At 37.7% G+C, this 17,524-nt stretch overlaps 1 protein-coding gene across 1 annotated transcript in view; it reads left to right on the top strand.

Moving 5' to 3' along the window:
- Positions 1 to 17,524, top strand: part of VPS13B (vacuolar protein sorting 13 homolog B) — a 754,271-nt gene that overhangs the window by 671,732 nt on the left and 65,015 nt on the right. Inside the window, exon 44 of the mRNA XM_069465462.1 lies at positions 13,200 to 13,355. Within this exon, the coding sequence (XP_069321563.1) occupies positions 13,200 to 13,355 (156 nt within the window). The remainder of the gene's footprint in view (positions 1 to 13,199; positions 13,356 to 17,524) is intronic.

The following is a 17,524-nucleotide window of genomic DNA, read 5'->3' as shown; positions in this document are numbered from 1 at the left end:
TTACTTTATCAAGTCCCAGGGCTGATCTCTGGAGTTTCCTACAAGCATGACCAGAGGTTACTTCAGCTTCGAAGTGCCCAGAGGAATGACTGCTGCTAATGGTCTCTCTGTCCTTCCCTGGCAATAAATTTTAGATATTGAAATATAGCTTTGGAGAAAAGTATACTGAAGATTCCTTAAGCTTTTTACAAGACACTCAAAGCCTTTTCACAAGCCAGTGCTCTGCAAATGTGAATTCTTGATGTCTAAACATAAAGGTCCTTTACTGAACTAATTTTAAATGTGAATTTTAATACAGAGTACTTGGAGAAAGGGAATGCAGCTGGACCATTAAAGCATGGTATTTTGCCATTTTTAAGTAATGGGAAATACTGATTGAGCATGTTATAAAGATTTCAGCTTACATAACGTGGTTGTCTTTAATCATAACCTATTACCATGAGTGTGTGTAACAAAAGCATTAACTCAAAGACAATGGCATATCTATTATATTGTGGCACTTACTATTTCCATGCTTTTTAATTACTTCCAGAATATTGAAGGGCTGATTAAAGGTCAGAATAATGCCCAAGACATGGCCAAGCCCAGTGAGTGTCAGATGCATGGAATGCTGGATGACTTCATAGTTATGAAATTATTTCATTTCTCATGATAATTCCTGACTTGCCAAGTTAGTGAATTTTAAGAACTCTGAGAGCAGATTTTAAGATAAATGTGAAATAATCCATACTTTTGGAGTCAGGGACTTCCCTTCAGGCATTAGTTCATACTTGACTTGCTTGACTTACACTTGGGGATAAAATAAGTTAGGACAAGGTCTTAGATACCACATTCCCTTACTGGGAAAGAAAACCAACTTGCACAACTTTGGCTGGCTCATATTTCTTGTTATACAGGCACTAAGAAGCAGCGGTTGCCATGAAATACTTTATTTAACCTTTACAAAAATGTTTTCTTAGTATGGCAAGGCAGTTTAGTTAAATGAAAATAAATAAGTATAAAAATTTTGGATTTCTTTTATATTTATTTGTTATTTTTTCTAATTAAAAATTAGAGATAACAATTATAATTGTCTAAATTGCTATGATGACGAAAATAAATTAAAGAGCACATAAAATTACTTGATCTTTTCTTAGGACACATGTTGGCCTGTCTTCTGTTTTATATTAAACTAAATTTTGCTGAATGGTGAATGTTACATTTCAGAACAATGTAAAAGAAAGTTTTTATTCAAACTTTAGGTGAGTTTCTCTATTGTTTGTATTTAGCCAAAATTGATTTTCAAACCAATAAACAAAACCTACAGTTTGCTTCACAAACTCAGAGTATTTATCGAAAATCTGAATGGCTATCAGATAGTCTTTTTACAGTTTCTTCCCTTGTTAGCTTCCATTTCTCAGCTCACCTAAATTGTTTTTTATTACTTCTGTCCAACATACTCCTAACTCTTTCACTAAAGAATTGGGTCCAATCAAGTGCATGACGACCATTGACTATCATTCTGTCAAGACAGTGTGTCTACACAGCACTAAAATCTCCTGGAAGGGCCAGTCATGGTGGCTCACATCTGTAATCCCAGCACTTTGAGAGGCTGAGGCAGGAGGATAGCTTGAGGCTAGGAGTTCAAGACCAGCCTGGGCAACATAGTGAGACCCTGGCTCTACAAAAAATTGAAAAAATCAGCCAGGCATGGTGGCATGTGCCTGTAGTCCTAGCTACTCAGGAGGCTGAGGAAGGAGGATCACTGAAGCCCAGGAGTTTGAGGTTACAGTGAGCTATGTTCACACCACTGCACTCCAGCCAGGGTGACAGAATGAGACCCCATCTCAAAAATAGTAATATAATAAAAATAAATAAAATTTCCTGGCTGTTCATATGATTCAACTAAGCAATCAGAGAAATTTTCTTAATTATTTTACTTATTTATTTAAAAAGAAAATTCTAATTATTTCATATTTTATAGACAGACCATCCTCTTCTATATACACACATACACATACATATCACAGTTCTTTGAATTTTCACTTTTCAACCCTTTGTGGTGGTACCAAGGGTAAAGTCTCAAAAACTGTCACACAATTCTGAGCCACTACTATTCACCCTACTCTTCTTTTTTTAAAGTTATATTTCTCTGTTATTAACAGAGACTAAATGTCTGAACAATATAAAACCATAAATAAACTCTTTAAAGTTCTGTTTATAGTTATTTGTGAAAAATACTAAGATTCTATGGCTTGATTATAGATATGCTGAAACATTGATTAAGCCATAATGTTTGCTAGGAATGTGTAATATTTGATATCCTAACTTACACCTGGAAATTCAAATGACTATTATAAAGTATATGATGAAAGATCCATGCACTGTTTAAGGCTATGAAGAATATAGATATAGGCCGGACGCAATGGCTCACGCCTGTAATCCTAGCACCCTGGGAGGCTGAGGTGGCCAGATCGTTTGAGCTCAGGAGTTCGAGACCAGCCTGAGAAAAAGCGAGACCCCGTCTCTACTAAAAATAGAAAGAAATGATATGGACAGCTAAAAATATATATAGAAAAAATTAGCCGGGCATGGTGGCGCATGCCTGTAGTCCCAGCTACTCGGGAGGCTGAGGGAGAAGGATTGCTTGAGCCCAGGAGTTTGAGGTTGCTGTGAGCTAGGCTGACGCCACGGCACTCTAGCCCGGGCAACAGAGTGAGACTCTGTCTCAAAAAAAAAAAAAGAATATAGCTATAATATATGAATAACATTATTTCAACAGCCAAACAACAACTTTCTTATCAGTTACTTGGTTTTGTTGTCTTTTGTGCACCAATCCTTGGTGTTTATTGATGATTGATACTCCAGGGGGGAATAACAGTTACTGACCTAAGAGTTCACTGCCTCTTTACCCTTCCTTTCTATACCTCCCTCCCTGGTTGTCACAGGACAAGTTAAGCTTTCGCCTGCTTTTGTTTATCAGACATGACAATATTGTCATCTTTTATTCTATTTCAACGTGTCTTTTTTCATGTTTTTTGGGTGTGTAAAATATGTCCTCTAGTCAAACTGTTAACTTCCCCAAACAGAACACCTCTGGAGTCCTGTAACATTTTTTTTCTTACTCTATAAAGAAAAATTTGCAGTATAAATATTCTTGTTGAGTATCTGTTTCTCCCACAATATTATAAGCATTTTCAGCCCAAGTAAAGTGTCTCATTCTTTTCTATATCCACCATATGTAGTACAGTTAGTTGGCTTATGGTAAACATTTAGGTAGCTATAGATCCTTACAAATATTTGCTAAATTGAAAAAAAAAAAAAAACATTGCCCTCGGGGAAAAAACCTCACATAATCACATTAAACTACTCTAAGAAACTGCTTGCTATATTGAATATGTAATATAGCAGTATAGCAAACCAGACTTTGTGCTAGGAGCTATGGAGGCTACAAGGTTGAATGGAAGGTCATGTCACCCCCTTTACAGAGTGCCAAGAGTGCAAATAAAGAAGCGTTGACTTTGATTAGGACATATGGGGAGACATCCTGCAAGAGGCTGAGTTTTTAAAATAGAAATGTTTAATTTCTTCTTATCTGATATGCCGGCTCTGTATGTATTCCATTAGACATTTTAAATTTTAATAATGTTACTTTTTGTCTTATTCCAAAATAAGACTTTTATAGTATAAAATTTAGAAATTACATAAAAGCACACAAAACACATGTAAAAAGGAAACTTAAAATGCATAATCCTCCAATCCCAAGACAACCACTGTGAGCATTCAGGCATATTTACAGCCTTTTTCTTCCTTATGAATAGGCATATATACTTTTAATTCATATCTTATAAAAATGAGATGTACTGTACATACCTTTTTGGAATGTGCTTTTCCAGTTATCTATTAATTGCAATGTTAGGGTTGGGAATTCATATGCAGGCTGAAAAAGATTTTTCACACAATGATTAGGATACAAAGATGTACAAAGTTTATTTTCCTGAGAAACAAAGAAAAAGAAAGGGGGAGTGGCATGGCACAGAAGAAAAGGTAGAGCCAGGCAGCTAAGGAAAGTTGCTCGGTACTTTTAAAGGGTAAAAATGGCTCCCCCCCCCCCCCCCCCCCCCCGCTTCAGCAGACTGATAACAGAAGCGGCAGCAAAGCAGTTGCAGGTGCTCTTTATTTTTTTTCTCTGTAAGGCTGACTTTGTCTGAGTTCTTGGAATCTGGTGCTGGCAAGAACTGAAGTGGGAAGTTTGTATCTCTGCTGTCCACTTAGGGCTCTTCAAGGCTGAGAAAGAACTCCTAGAGATAACAAGCTAGGCCACAGGTGTTTTATTTAAAACAAAACAAAGGGAATAGTTGTGCGTTTCCTTTTCAAAGGGGCAATTATGTGGTGTGAGTTTATGTCTCTGACTTTCTGTTTGATAGTTTATTTTCCTCTGTTAGATAGGTTATTAGTAAGATCACCTTTCATTCCCCCCTTCAGTTAAATTTTAAATTTCCATTTAATGAACTTGGAAATTGGGGGTTTGAAGTGAAGGTCTCATCTTCTGGAGTTGCTTCCTGCTAGACAGGGCCAAAGCATCGTTTCTACCTGGGAGAGTTTACTTGAGAGTCACAAAGGGAGAGGGGTTGAAAACGGATGTTTTAGAAGTGAGAGTAGAGGCAGGACAGGAATCACATTAGAGGAAAACCATCTTTTTACCTTATTCTTTCAGTTTCAAATGAGTTTTCATGTTCACACTGCTGCCAGAACTGGCTGTTCCAGATAACCTTGAATTTATGATAACATAGACAGAGAGCTTTATCTTAGCACCAGTAACTTAGCAACTGCAGCTTCGAGAGTTTAACTGATTCTATATTTTAACTCTATGGTGGCAGATTCACCCTTTGAGTTTTGAATTTTTTTGATGTACTTTGTCTATTAGTTTAAACATATGTACAAGAAATTTAAAAGGTTTCAAACATAAGTCTAGGGACATTATATCAGAGTTTTCAAGAATTTTATTTCAAAATAACCAATACTGTAAATGACCTGTTCTAGGTCCAAATGGCTAAAAGCCCAAATGGCAGAGACAGAGCATTACAGTGTATATATACATACACTTAGAGTTAGTGAAAATGTTAAGTCTTTTCTACGAGCCTGAGAAAGGAAGCCTGTGATATTGAGGGAGTTACATGTTTAATTTAACCATAAGATCTTTCCCAGTAGGGAGTAGGGCAATGGGGAAGTACTAAAAGGAATGAGCAAAGACTTGACCTCCCAGCAAGCCAAGGGGCTGTGGAGTACATGGGAGGCAGGGGAGGGTTGTATTTTACTTTCCATTCCGACGATAGAGATAGGAGAGGGAAACAGAGGTTTCAAAAATTCAGGGATAGCAGAGTAAGTAGCTCTGATGTCAATTAAGTCAGTTTGTTTACTTGTGACAGAGAGAGTTAGCCTAGGCTCAGTTATCCTGATGTGATGAAGTTGAGCTTGTTCCGAAGCTGGGGTCTGTCCATCAGACTGAAGTAGTCCTAAGGGGTCCATGGGTATGGACGATGTCAGCTCAGGGGGGCTCCTCTGGTCCTAGAACACGAGTGTGATTTCTCACTTTAGGAAGAGGGCCTTCTCACTTCCAGTGCCCTTTCTGTTTATAGTGAGGGTACAGTCCCAGTGGATCCCACTTCCTAGGGCACTCCTTACTCTAGTGACCCAATTGGTGACAGTTAAAATGATGTAGTTCCCGGATCAGGGTGCAGTCCTGGTGTCTTATTGTTAGAGCCTCCAGGGTAACTCTATCTCTGAAAAGTTTCTCTTATAGTGATAGCCACTATTTGAAAAACTTCCTTCTTGGCCGGGCGTGGTGGCTCACGCCTGTAATCCTAGCACTCTGGGAGGCCGAGGCGGGTGGATCGCTCGAGGTCAGGAGTTCGAGACCAGCCTGAGCAAGATCGAGACCCCGTCTCTACTAAAAATAGAAAGAAATTATATGGACAACTAAAATATATATATAGAAAAAATTAGCCGGGCATGGTGGCGCATGCCTGTAGTCCCAGCTACTCGGGAGGCTGAGGCAGTAGGATCGCTTAAGCCCAGGAGTTTGAGGTTGCTGTGAGCTAGACTGACGCCATGGCACTCACTCTAGCCCGGGCAACAAAGTGAGACTCTGTCTCAAAAAAAAAAAAAAAAAAAAAAAAAAAAAAAAGAAAAACTTCCTTCTATTCTAAGACCCGTTGCTGGTCTCTTTTTTTCTTTTTTCTCTCTCTTCTCCTCGCCTCAGTTATCAAAGACCTTAAGGCCATGTGTAAAGTTCCACTTACGGAGTCTGCGGCCTCTTCCTAAGTTTTTGGAGTTTATGCCAAATATTGAGACTGACTGGGAGATGAAGTACATTGCTAGGATGGATTGTCCCTCCCTGGTGTCAGGATCTAAATAGTAAAAGGGCGAAAGGCTTCAGACAGTTGTGAAAGGAAAAAGACTGGATTTTACTCTTGGCTCTGAGTAATTTATGATACCTTTTGACCTAGCAGCCTCCCAGAGAGGAAGCTGGTGTACAGGTGGGAAGGGAGTTTGAAATGGCTAGCCTGGGTGAGTGTGGCCGGGCGAGAGTGGTGGAGACAGAAAATAAGAAGAAGAAGAGGGAGCCAGAAGAGAAACTTTATCTGGAAAGTGAAGACAGAGAGAGAGATGCAGCAGTAAGAAGTAACATGCAGCAGGCAAAGTGAAAATCAGGATGTATAGCAAGTTTAAAGAAAGCCTGAGTGTAGGGAACTTTAGACCCCTATGCCATGGCAGCAGCAATAGAGGGTTGAGTGGCAGAATAGCATCGTGATTAAGAGATCCATTCTCAGGCCAGATTTCCTAAATATTGTCCATAGAAAGAAAAAGGTGAAGGACTTCAGGGATAGTCATACGTCAAGACACCAACACTGAGAACCTGAGTGGGGCATCCCCCACTAGACGACCTTTGAAGTGCTTATCGGACATCAGGCATGCCCAGGTTCTGAGTCAGACCTGAAACACCGCATAAGGTGCTGAGCAGAAGGCAGACACCCCCACGTCCTGGTGCAGACCTGAAACCTAGAGAGGAGCTTCCCCAAAGCCAGGTGTCACTGGGTCTGGGTGCAGTCCAGGAAGAGGTGGCTAGAAATTGTCCTTCACAGGCATCTTTGCGAGAGTGGCAGACTGACACTGGAATTTTAACCACATAGCTGCCGACTCTCTTTCGAGTAGATGACCATTTCCAAAGCCCTGGAGACTTACCAAATTCTGAATGAGGGCACTGAGAATGAATTCTGGGAGCCGTACTGCAGAGGAGGGAGCAGTCTCCAGACAGAGGCAGAAAAGTGAGCTCTTCATACAGAGGTAGAGAAATAACTGTGACTCAGTTTCTCCTCCCCATACAGTCCACCAAATGTTAGGGTGGGGAATTCATAGGCAGGCTGAGAATTTCTCACACAGTGATTAGAAAGAAGTACAAAGTTTATTTATTTTCCTAAGAAAGAGATGGGGGGAGAGAGAGAGAGAGAGAGAGAGAGAGGGAGAGGGAGAGAAAGGCCACAGCACTGAAGAAAAGGTAGAGGATAGTGCCAGGTAGCTGAGGAAAGTTGCACGGTGTTTTTAAAGGGTAAAAAAAGGCTTTTTTTCCCCTCTGCTTCAGTAGTGTGGTAGCAGAAGTGGCATAAAAGAAGTCGCAGGTGCTCTTTTTTTTTTTTTCTCTGTGAGACTGACTTTATCTGACCACCTTTTGTGAGATGGTGTTATTTTTGCATGTTATGATTGTTTTCAGTAGCTTGAGAGGAAGGACCCTACTGTGTAAGTATGGTTAGGAATAGAGGCTCTGAGTAAGCACCACCTCAGTTCAAATCGTATACCTTCTCCTCCCCAGCACTGTGGCTCTGAGGAAATCACTCAACCTCTCTATACCGCCATTTCTTTTTTCGTCTGTAAAAAGGAGCAAAAGTATCTACCTTACAAGATTGTTTTAAGGAATAAATAAGACAACATATGCACTTAGCCCAGTGCATGGCACATAGTAAGTGTCTAATAAAGGACAGCTGTTATTATTTTTACTATATTTTATTTAACCAATTTCCTAGTACTGCCTAATTTTTATTATTAAAACAGTGCTGGAATAAACATATATCTATATTAATCCTGCACACATCTATAATTATTACCTTAGGATAAATTCTTCCATAGAATTGATAGGTCAGTAAGTATTAAAAGTAAGATTTTTGGTACAAGGATTACCCTCCAGCTACAATTTTTATTCCAGCCAACATTTTGTGAATATGTCAGGTTTCCCATTTTTGTAAGAGGTGGTTTCATGCTAATTGCACAGTATTTGTGGCCTTCAATGAGTTCAAACAATCTTGAGAGAAAACCTACAGCATCCCTATTTTGTGGAAGAGTAAACTACCAAACAGTTGTATCATAGCAATGAACCTCCATCATATCACCTCCTGAAAGATTCGTTTGGGAAGGCTTTCATAATTTAGCTTTATTTCTCTTTTTCTTTTCCCTACCAAAATAAACTACATCAGAGTGTTTAAGAATAATTCAATTTTATTTATTTCTACTTAATTATTCTCTTAGCTTGAGACTGTACTCTATAAATGTAAACGGTTGTATAGAGTCCTAAGAGTTTCAGTATTGAGTCATGGTGACACCAAGCATTAGCCGTTATCTAGACAGTTTTCTATTAATACTTGGTTTTTATCATTATTTCAGATCTCGGAACATCCTCAAATTCAACTGTCTTGAAAAAGCAATAATGAGCTCCATATCTCATTTCATTTGTATGCTACTTCAGTAGTGTGAAATGTTCTGTCAGCTCCACTTACAGTCATGTATTTCAAACATGCAACTTAACTTTGATCTGTTTAATTTGCTTTCCAGATATTATTTTGGATAGACCAGAATTTTGGTCTATTTAACTCAATTTTTATTCATGATGCTCACCTATTATATCATTTTGGAGCTGCTTGATGTTTTAATATCAGTATTGCAGTGTCTGAATTATGGATCTGAAGGATTACATTGATTTGTAGCTTAGTCTAATATTGTTATCCCTGTAAGACAGATCTCCTGTGTCATTCAAAACAGAAAGCTTTTCTAAATACTTAGATTTAATATTCATTTTATGATATCATTTTATGTTTAAATAACTCCACTAAAATTTTTGAATATTTACTTTTGGTTATTTTTTTAATTAATCTTTGATTATTCAACAAATATTTATTGAATGCCTACTATGGACTAGGCTCTTGGAATATAGTGATGAGTTTAGAAGTTTAAAAAAATAAATGGTGCCTGTTTTAATATATATATTTTTCATATATATAAAATATACAAATACAATACAAAAAGATATATTTCTATAATATATATATTCAGTAGTTTATTTCACTTAGATTACATATTAATTTTTTGGGATTGGGAAAATTTTTGAAGTTGTTTAGATCTTCAGTTTCTTTTTAGAACAGTATATATTACTGTAGGGTAAATTTTTATAAAATGCAAAAAAAATACATAAATGAGTCTGAAGACAAATTTTTAATTTGTGATTATTGAGGTGGAGAAAATCTTGATAACAGTTTTTAAATGAATGGTGAAATACATAAGTTCACAAAGTATTTGGTACTATCATTTATGTTTTAGGATGTAATCTAAAATTTTTTACTTAATCATCCCCTTTTTCTTCCTCTTCCTTGGTGTACTCTATTTTCCTAGATTTCATCTTATTTTTCTTTCTGCCTAAATATATCAATTCAGGAATTCTCCCTTTGGACATCACTGTGGGTGGTCCTCAGAGCTGATCCCCAACTCCCTGATCAGTAATTCTGTTTTATTTTGTATAGAAAAAAATGAGTTGAAAGCTGTATATGCTCCCATCTGAGGTCTTCAGTGGAAAAACTATGAATTTAGTCTGGCTGCCAGCACAGCACTGGGGGTCTGTCGGAAAAAAAAAGAAAATGTAGCCCCTTGGGACCTTCCAATGAGTGTGGCCACTGCCTTATTGCTTAGTTTCAGTTGTCATTGAAAACGTCCAACAAAAGTGGTTCCTGTTTGATTTTTTCCCCCCAAGGGAAAATATTAGACACTAGTTAAGTAGGCCAAAAAGAACGAAAAGCCTGGATAGATGGAAAGATGGTAGAGGAAGTGAGTCAGTAAGGAAAACTCTTAATAGAAAATAGGTGAACGAAAATTTCCAAATTGATAAGAGAACATAAAAATACCTTGAGCTCCAGGCAAAGGGGATGGCTATTTTTTACAAAGTCCATTGCTTTCCCTTGCCCCGTATTTCTGGCCCAAGTTGCCTCTCATCCCCACTATTGCAGTTTCCCTACCTCTTCACGCCACCCCCATCTTTTATCAGCACACTGCTCACCTACGCAGAAGGCGCCACTAACAACCTGCTAGTTCCTGAATAAATATCAGATCTACTTGTCTGACCTTATCCCCACTCCTTTTTTCATATTCCTTTTTCCTTGGCCAATTGAGACTAACTTTGCCCCAGATGTGCCTTCTTCTTTTAACATCTCAAATTGTCTCTTTGGACGGGGAATGAACTGTCATCTTTACCAATTGAAATGCTACCCAAACTCAGAGATGCAGCTGTTTCATGAAGTTTTCTTAACCATGGCAGCCTGAAACAGACCCTTCCTTATCTGGACTACTGTGGCACTTTGAACCTCTCCTTCTCCCTCTTATTAGTTATTTGCTCTCACCTTATTTTTCCAGTAAGATCATAAGCTCCCTGTGGGGCCAAGAACACAGCTCTTCCTCCTTATTTCCCCCATAGTGTCTCTAGCATATTGCCTTCCTTATAGTAACTGAGCAATGAAAATGTACTGGATGAGTGATAGAAAGAAATCTCATTAGAATCAGGTAGTCTAACACAAATCTCACAACCTTCCTTCTGTGTAGAAAGAAAAATAGATACACAAATATTTGTTACTAAGTGGGGACTTTCAGTACCTGTAGCAGTGAAATTTAGTTGGTGGGTCTAACAAAAACAAAACCTCCCACCCTGGCTTGGTGTCTGTGTGTATCTGAGCACTGCCGTCCAGGGCCCAAATCCAGTGCCATAGCTCCCCAGGTAATGGTGATTATACCATAGGAAGGAGAACTGCAGTTCTGCAGGGCCTCCTGAATTCCTTCTTGTGGATTTCTCTCTTAAGAATGTAATTCCTTTCCTGATACATTATATATATCTACTTGCCAGTGTTATTTAGATGTTTTTTAACAGTAGACCAATACAGATATTCAGTTGCTGATACATGTGGGAAGAAGTGTTATAAATGTTTTTCTCTCACTTAACTTTTCTGTGTGAACTAAATCCAAATGTGTCTGAATTTTCATAATTCAAAGAAAATATCTTTGCCAACTTTCTGAGAACAAATAACTGCCAAGCAAAACCTAACAGCGTATCCCTTGGTGACATTCAGTCATTAAAAGCTGTGTACACAAGAGCGAGCAGCTATCTAAAACTGAGCTCATATGCAAATGTGAACACTTCACACTTAAAATTACATTGTGTATATTAAAACTTTCTCTAAAGTCTATGGAACGTTCAGGAAAAATATAGCTGGGCTTGACCTTACGTACCTTGCCTCATTATTTTTTTGTCACTTCCAGCTACTAGTCTCTCCAAAGAAAACAACTTTCTTGTTTCTTTTAGTTTTGTGTGTGCCCTGAGCTTTATTCCCAATTGCTGCTATAAAAAACTAAAATGGTTCCAAACACTGCTATTGTTTTTTTTTCCTGTAACTAATATTTAAACATCAAAGATAATTCTGGTACTTTTATGCTGTCGAGTGTATATAAGACCATATTTTCCCTAAACATACTTGCTGTCCAAGATTTTTTTTTCTTAGCTGTTAGCCTTCTTTTTAAGAACTCATCCGATGGGTAGCCTTTTGATTCTGCAGGAATCACTGGCAGTTGTATGGAGGAAGAACTGGAGTGGGGCCATATTAAAAGCAGGGAGATGATTTAGGAGATTTTTAAAAGTACTTTATTCCGATATTTAAAAACAAACAAAGAAAGGCCTACCTTAATCATCCATCAAAACTTATGCTGTGATGACCAATGACCTTGGGAAATTTTTAAACCTAAGCATGTTATCAGGGTTCCTCATGAGGCTGGAACTAAAAAATAATCTATTTCCATTAAGACTTTTATTATTATAGCAATTCCCATGTAAATCCTTAGTGTATTTATTGTAAGAGCCTATTATGATTTGTTTTCAAAGCTTTATTCAATCCATTAATTGGGATTGTTTCACAAGATTCACCGTTGGTTCTGTTAAAACAATTATATATGCTGTGAAGGAAAAATTTAAATTATATTTGTGTATCATAAATATTTTTCTTAAAATGTCAGTTTTCTTTCCTTATACTTATAGATCATATAATATTATATATTTTCATTTAAGCCTGCATCCTAAAGAAGTACTAATTATTGTGGTTTTCTTGGAATGCCCATGTAGTTAAACTGATTTTCTTAGCTGCATTTAAGTGGATAGGAATGGAAATAGGAAATATTTGAATGACGACAAAACAAATCCAAATAGGGCCACAAGTGGCAATACTGTAAGAATAAATATAAATATGTATCAGGAAACTCAATTGGTAAAAGTTATAATAAATACACAATGAAAAAATAGAACAAAGACATTTTATCCTACATTTAAAATGTTGAAGGTATTTCTAATTTGATATATGAGATCTCATAAAGAAAGCATATTAAATGAAATGCATCTTCAAATTGTTGTTTTGTTCTTTATCAAAAAAAAAATTAAGTAATGGCAATTTAGGGTAAAAAATAATACCGCAAACCAAATTCAGCTTTAATTACTGTCTAGCCTTAAGAAGAAATAAACTATCAGCCAAAAGCAAAGTTCTTTGATCTCATATTTCAACCTTCTTGTCCTCCAGATGAATGAAATGGTCTTTTCTCAAATGTTTAGCAGGCCTTTTACCATTTGATAGAACAGTTATTTTTAAGAAGGTTTAAAATGTGATCTGGAAAACCACATTGACTCTATGTGGCATATTTGCTATTCTTAGCCTGGTGGAATAAGCTGGAAGTGGATGAATAATGCAGGTTAGAGAGAAAACAGATGCTAAATATTACAAATAGGAAGGTTTTCCAGCAATGAGACTTTCATTTTAGGACTAGATTTTTGTTGGCACGTTTGGCATTATGACGATTATTGTTTTTCTCTCCAGCTGTTACACATCTGTATTGAAGGTTGGGGCAATTGGCGTTGGTCAGAGCCTTTCAGTGTGGACCATGCCGGGACTTTTATTAGAACAATTCAGTACAAGGGTCGAACCGCTTCACTCATCATCAAGGTTCAGCAACTCAATGGAGTACAAAAACAGGTAAGTTTCTTTGTGTTCATGACCTAGGTAACTCTTAATTATTTGATGTAATAGAGATGAAACTTAAAATAAATGAAAATAATTAATAATAAAAAGTCACAGTGGTTGTGCCTAGTTATACCTACTACTACCATGCATGCAAGCACTTAATAAGTACTTGCTGATGATCCTGGTGATGATGATGGCTTCAAACCCTTTGTCCCACATCTTTTACAAGAGCTGCTAACGAGCAGTAAAATTTACTGATTTTAGTTTCACCTCTTCTCCCTGTCACCACCTACCTTCTGGTGGAGGTGCTAATGAGCTGTGAAATAGCCAAAAGGCCTTTATTGAGAGGGAAAAGAAGCAAGGGTTGGTGGGGACTCTGGATAATCCACCAGTGGATGACCAGGAGTTGGTTCTCAGGCCTGTGAGAATGATCTGTGAGGAAGGGTTGCGAGGCTCTCCCATGACAAAGTGGGCCTGGGTCTCCAGCAGGCTTCTCTTTTCCTAGGAGTTAATATTAACTGCAGTAAAAATTCACTGCAGCCTAACTCTTGGCATATAAAACCTCAGCTCTCAGCACATATTTTTACGTATTTTATAAAACTTCCTTTTGGCTGTTTTTGAAGTTCTAAGACTGCAAAGGGAAAAAAAGTATCTGACACTTTTTTTGTGTTCTTAAGATGTGAAAATGTGGTTTCTAAAAGATGTTTTTCAAGCATGGAGCATATGACAAGAGTAGAAAGAAAAAAAGGAAGTATTAAAATCTGAAAACTGGCTTCACTGCACACATAATAACTGGATTTGTCATAAGAGTTTTAACATATACATCTGCATCTGGATTGTAACGGTCTATCCAGAGCTTATGTGAACGGAGGACAGCACTCAGAAACAGCGCTCAGTTCCTGGTAAAGGGGAGCCTCCCCCAGTGAGCAACAGAGGCTGTTCTATTGCTGTATGCCAAGGGGTAAGCAGGAAGCAACTGGTGAGACGAACAGTAGTACCCGTACCATATACACACATCTTGGTCTGCACCTAATCAGGGAGCTAGACTGGATATTATTATTGTGGGCCACAGAAATGAAAACTCTAGCAGAGGAGTCTTAGAAAAGAAGCATGGAAGAGTCTTCCCAATTAACTGATCATTCCTCAGAATATTTATTGGTTGCCTGCAGTGAGACATGATAAAATGGAAGACACCAAGAATGCGACACAGTCTTTGCTTTTAAATTGTAAATTTGTACAAACCCGACAATGTACACAACTGACAGTAAGTGTGAAGGGAATTTAGAGGTTTCACTAAGAAGGTATGACTTGAGCAAGGCTTTGGAAAATATGAAGAATTGGATTAAGAGAGTGCATTCCAAGTAGACAGTATAGCGTAAGCAAAGAGACAACTGTGGGACAAATGAGACTTATTGAGTCTCCTTATGAAGGACTCATTAGGGGACCAGCCTACTAGTGTGAGCTTTGAACCAAGAGTCTATAAGACCAAGAAGTGTCACTGATTCCCACCTACCCTCAAAATTCTCTCACTTGAATTTGGTCTTAATGAATATCTACGTAATAAATACATGCTGCTTTTTTGATTCTGTCACTCATGGTCTTTCAAGAATTCCTTATCTACCTTCCTATTCACTAGCATATCTGAGAAATACTCATGCAGCCTCTGTTTGAATAGTTCAGATGACAAGAGGCTTATTCCTTCACACAGCAGTCCTTTCTGTTGTTGACTAACTGCCAGCTAAGTTTTTTCCTAATTTTGAACCAAAATCTTTCACCATTCCACCAGCTTTTCCCATTTCTTAGAACTGTGAGACATATACAACAAGCATACAACAACTTGTGAGGATTCCACGAGTCATATATCATATATCTCCTGTATATGATAACCCTTCAAAAACATGAGGGGAGCTGTGATGTTTCCTGTTAACTTCCTTCTCTCTAGGCCAGTGGTTCTCAAACCATTGAGTGTGCATCAGTATCCCCTGGAGGGCTTGTTAAAACATAGATTGCTAGGCCCAAGCCCTGGAATTTCAGATTGGGTGTGGCCTAAAATTTGCATTTCTGACAAGTTCCCTGGTGATGCTGATGCTGTTTGTCCAGGTATCAACTGTGACAACTATAGTTCCAGTCTAAACTTTCCCAGTTCACTCAACTCTGGTGTGTGGTTGCTAGAACATTTCCCAGTTAGTAACATGGCAAGGTCCCTCCTTGGAGAAATAGTTGTAATGATATGTCCTGGTGGTTATCATAGACAAGACAAGATCATAGACAAGTTGGCTGGATCCCCTTGCTAGCTGTGTGATTTTTCAGGAAGTTATTTAACTTCTTTGTGAATCAATTTCCATATCTGTAAAAGAAAAATACTAATAGTACCTTCCTCAGGAAGTCAGTGTGAGGACTGAATGAATGTGTGTACGTAAAGTGCTTACAACATGCCTGCTCCACTGCCATAAACCAATATACTTCAGTTACAATTATTGTAATAAAATATTCTCAGGCATGAGTAACACTAGTTGGAGTTTTTTGTGTTACTACCATAATGCACCATTCTTGCATAGATATTATGTATTTTCAAAGAATGATGTTAAATTTCAGGGATAAATTAATACATACAATGTTCCTGCACGGGGATTATACATTACAATAGTATATCAAACATCAAAAAAGTTGTTCACTTGAAAAATACATTTCTGAAAAATTCTACAAAGTTTTACCTTCTCTCCTTCTCCCTCCCCATCCCCTATTCACTGACAGACACACGGACACACACAAATTTTAAATGTCTTTTTCAATTGGATTTAATATTTATTGTCAGGGTAGTTTAACTGGCATTCAGATTAGATCTAGTTAAAGTACGTCAGAGACATAGGATTTCCTCACTTGGCGACGTTAGGAGGAAAGGAACCAAGCTTCAGAAGAGCTTCGTGGGTTCTTGCCTCCTTCACATCTTGGCTTCTTTCCTTAACCCCCACCTGGGCCTGGAAGTTTGCAATAAAGTGCAGCTGCCTAATTACCAAGGCCCATTCGGGGAGGTGAGTGTATGCAGATCCCTGATGTACCCTAACCATATTAATATGCCCCTGGATAATGGAGAATTGGCTAACGCTCTTTTTAAAATTTTTCAGAATATTATGGGGATACAAACGTTTTGGTTACATGAATCACATTTGTACATTTTGAGTCAAAGTTATAAGTATGTCCATCACCCAGATAGTGTGCAGTTAGGTGTGAATTTACCCATTCCCTCCTCCCCCATCCCACCTGCTTGATTTCTGTTGAATTTTACTACCATATGTATACATGAGTGTTGATCATTTAGTGAGTTGATCATTTAATAGTAGTACATGTGGTATTTTTTTCCATTTTTGCGATACTTCACTTAGAAGGATGGTCTCCAGTTCCATCTAGGTTGTTACAAAAGGTATTAGTTCACCATTTTTTATGGCTGAGTAATACTCCGTGGTATACACATACCACATTTTTATTAATCCACTCATATATTGATGGGCACTTGGGTTGTTTCCATATCTTTGTGATTGTGAATTGTGCTGCTATAAACATTCAAGTGCAGTGTCTTTTTAATAAAATGCCTTTTTTTCCTTTGGGTAAATACCCAGTAGTGGGATTGCTGGATCAAATGGTAGGTCTACTTTTAATTCTTTGAGGTATCTCCATACTACTTTCCATAGAGGTTGAACTAGTTCCCAGACCCACCAACAGTGCATAAGGGTTCCTTTTTCTCTGCATCCATGCCAGCATCTGTTGTTGTGGGACTTTTTGATAAAAGCCATTCTCACTGGGGTTAGATGATATCTCACTGTGGTTTTGATTTGCATTTCCCTGATGATTAGAGACATTTGAATATTTTTTTCATGTTTATTGGCCATTAGTGTATATCTTCTTTTGAAAGCTTCTGTTCATGTCTTTTGTCCACTTTTTAATGGGGTTGTTTGATATTTTCTTGCTGATTCGCTTAAGTTCTTTGTAGATTCTGGTTATTAGCCCTTTATCGGATGTATAGCATACAAATATTTTTTCCCATTCTGTAGATTGTCTGTTTGCTCTATTGAGTGTTTCCTTAACTGTGCTGAAGCTTTTTAATTTAATCAAATCCGATTTATTAATTTTTGCTGTTGCTGTGATTGCCTTTGGGGTCTTATTCATAAATTCTTTGCCTAGGC

This window comes from Eulemur rufifrons, chromosome 3, assembly GCF_041146395.1.
Source record: "Eulemur rufifrons isolate Redbay chromosome 3, OSU_ERuf_1, whole genome shotgun sequence".
Taxonomy (NCBI): Eukaryota; Metazoa; Chordata; class Mammalia; order Primates; family Lemuridae; genus Eulemur; species Eulemur rufifrons.
The sequence above is the reverse complement of the archived record's forward strand: the minus strand, read 5'-3'. Positions and strand labels throughout refer to the sequence as shown.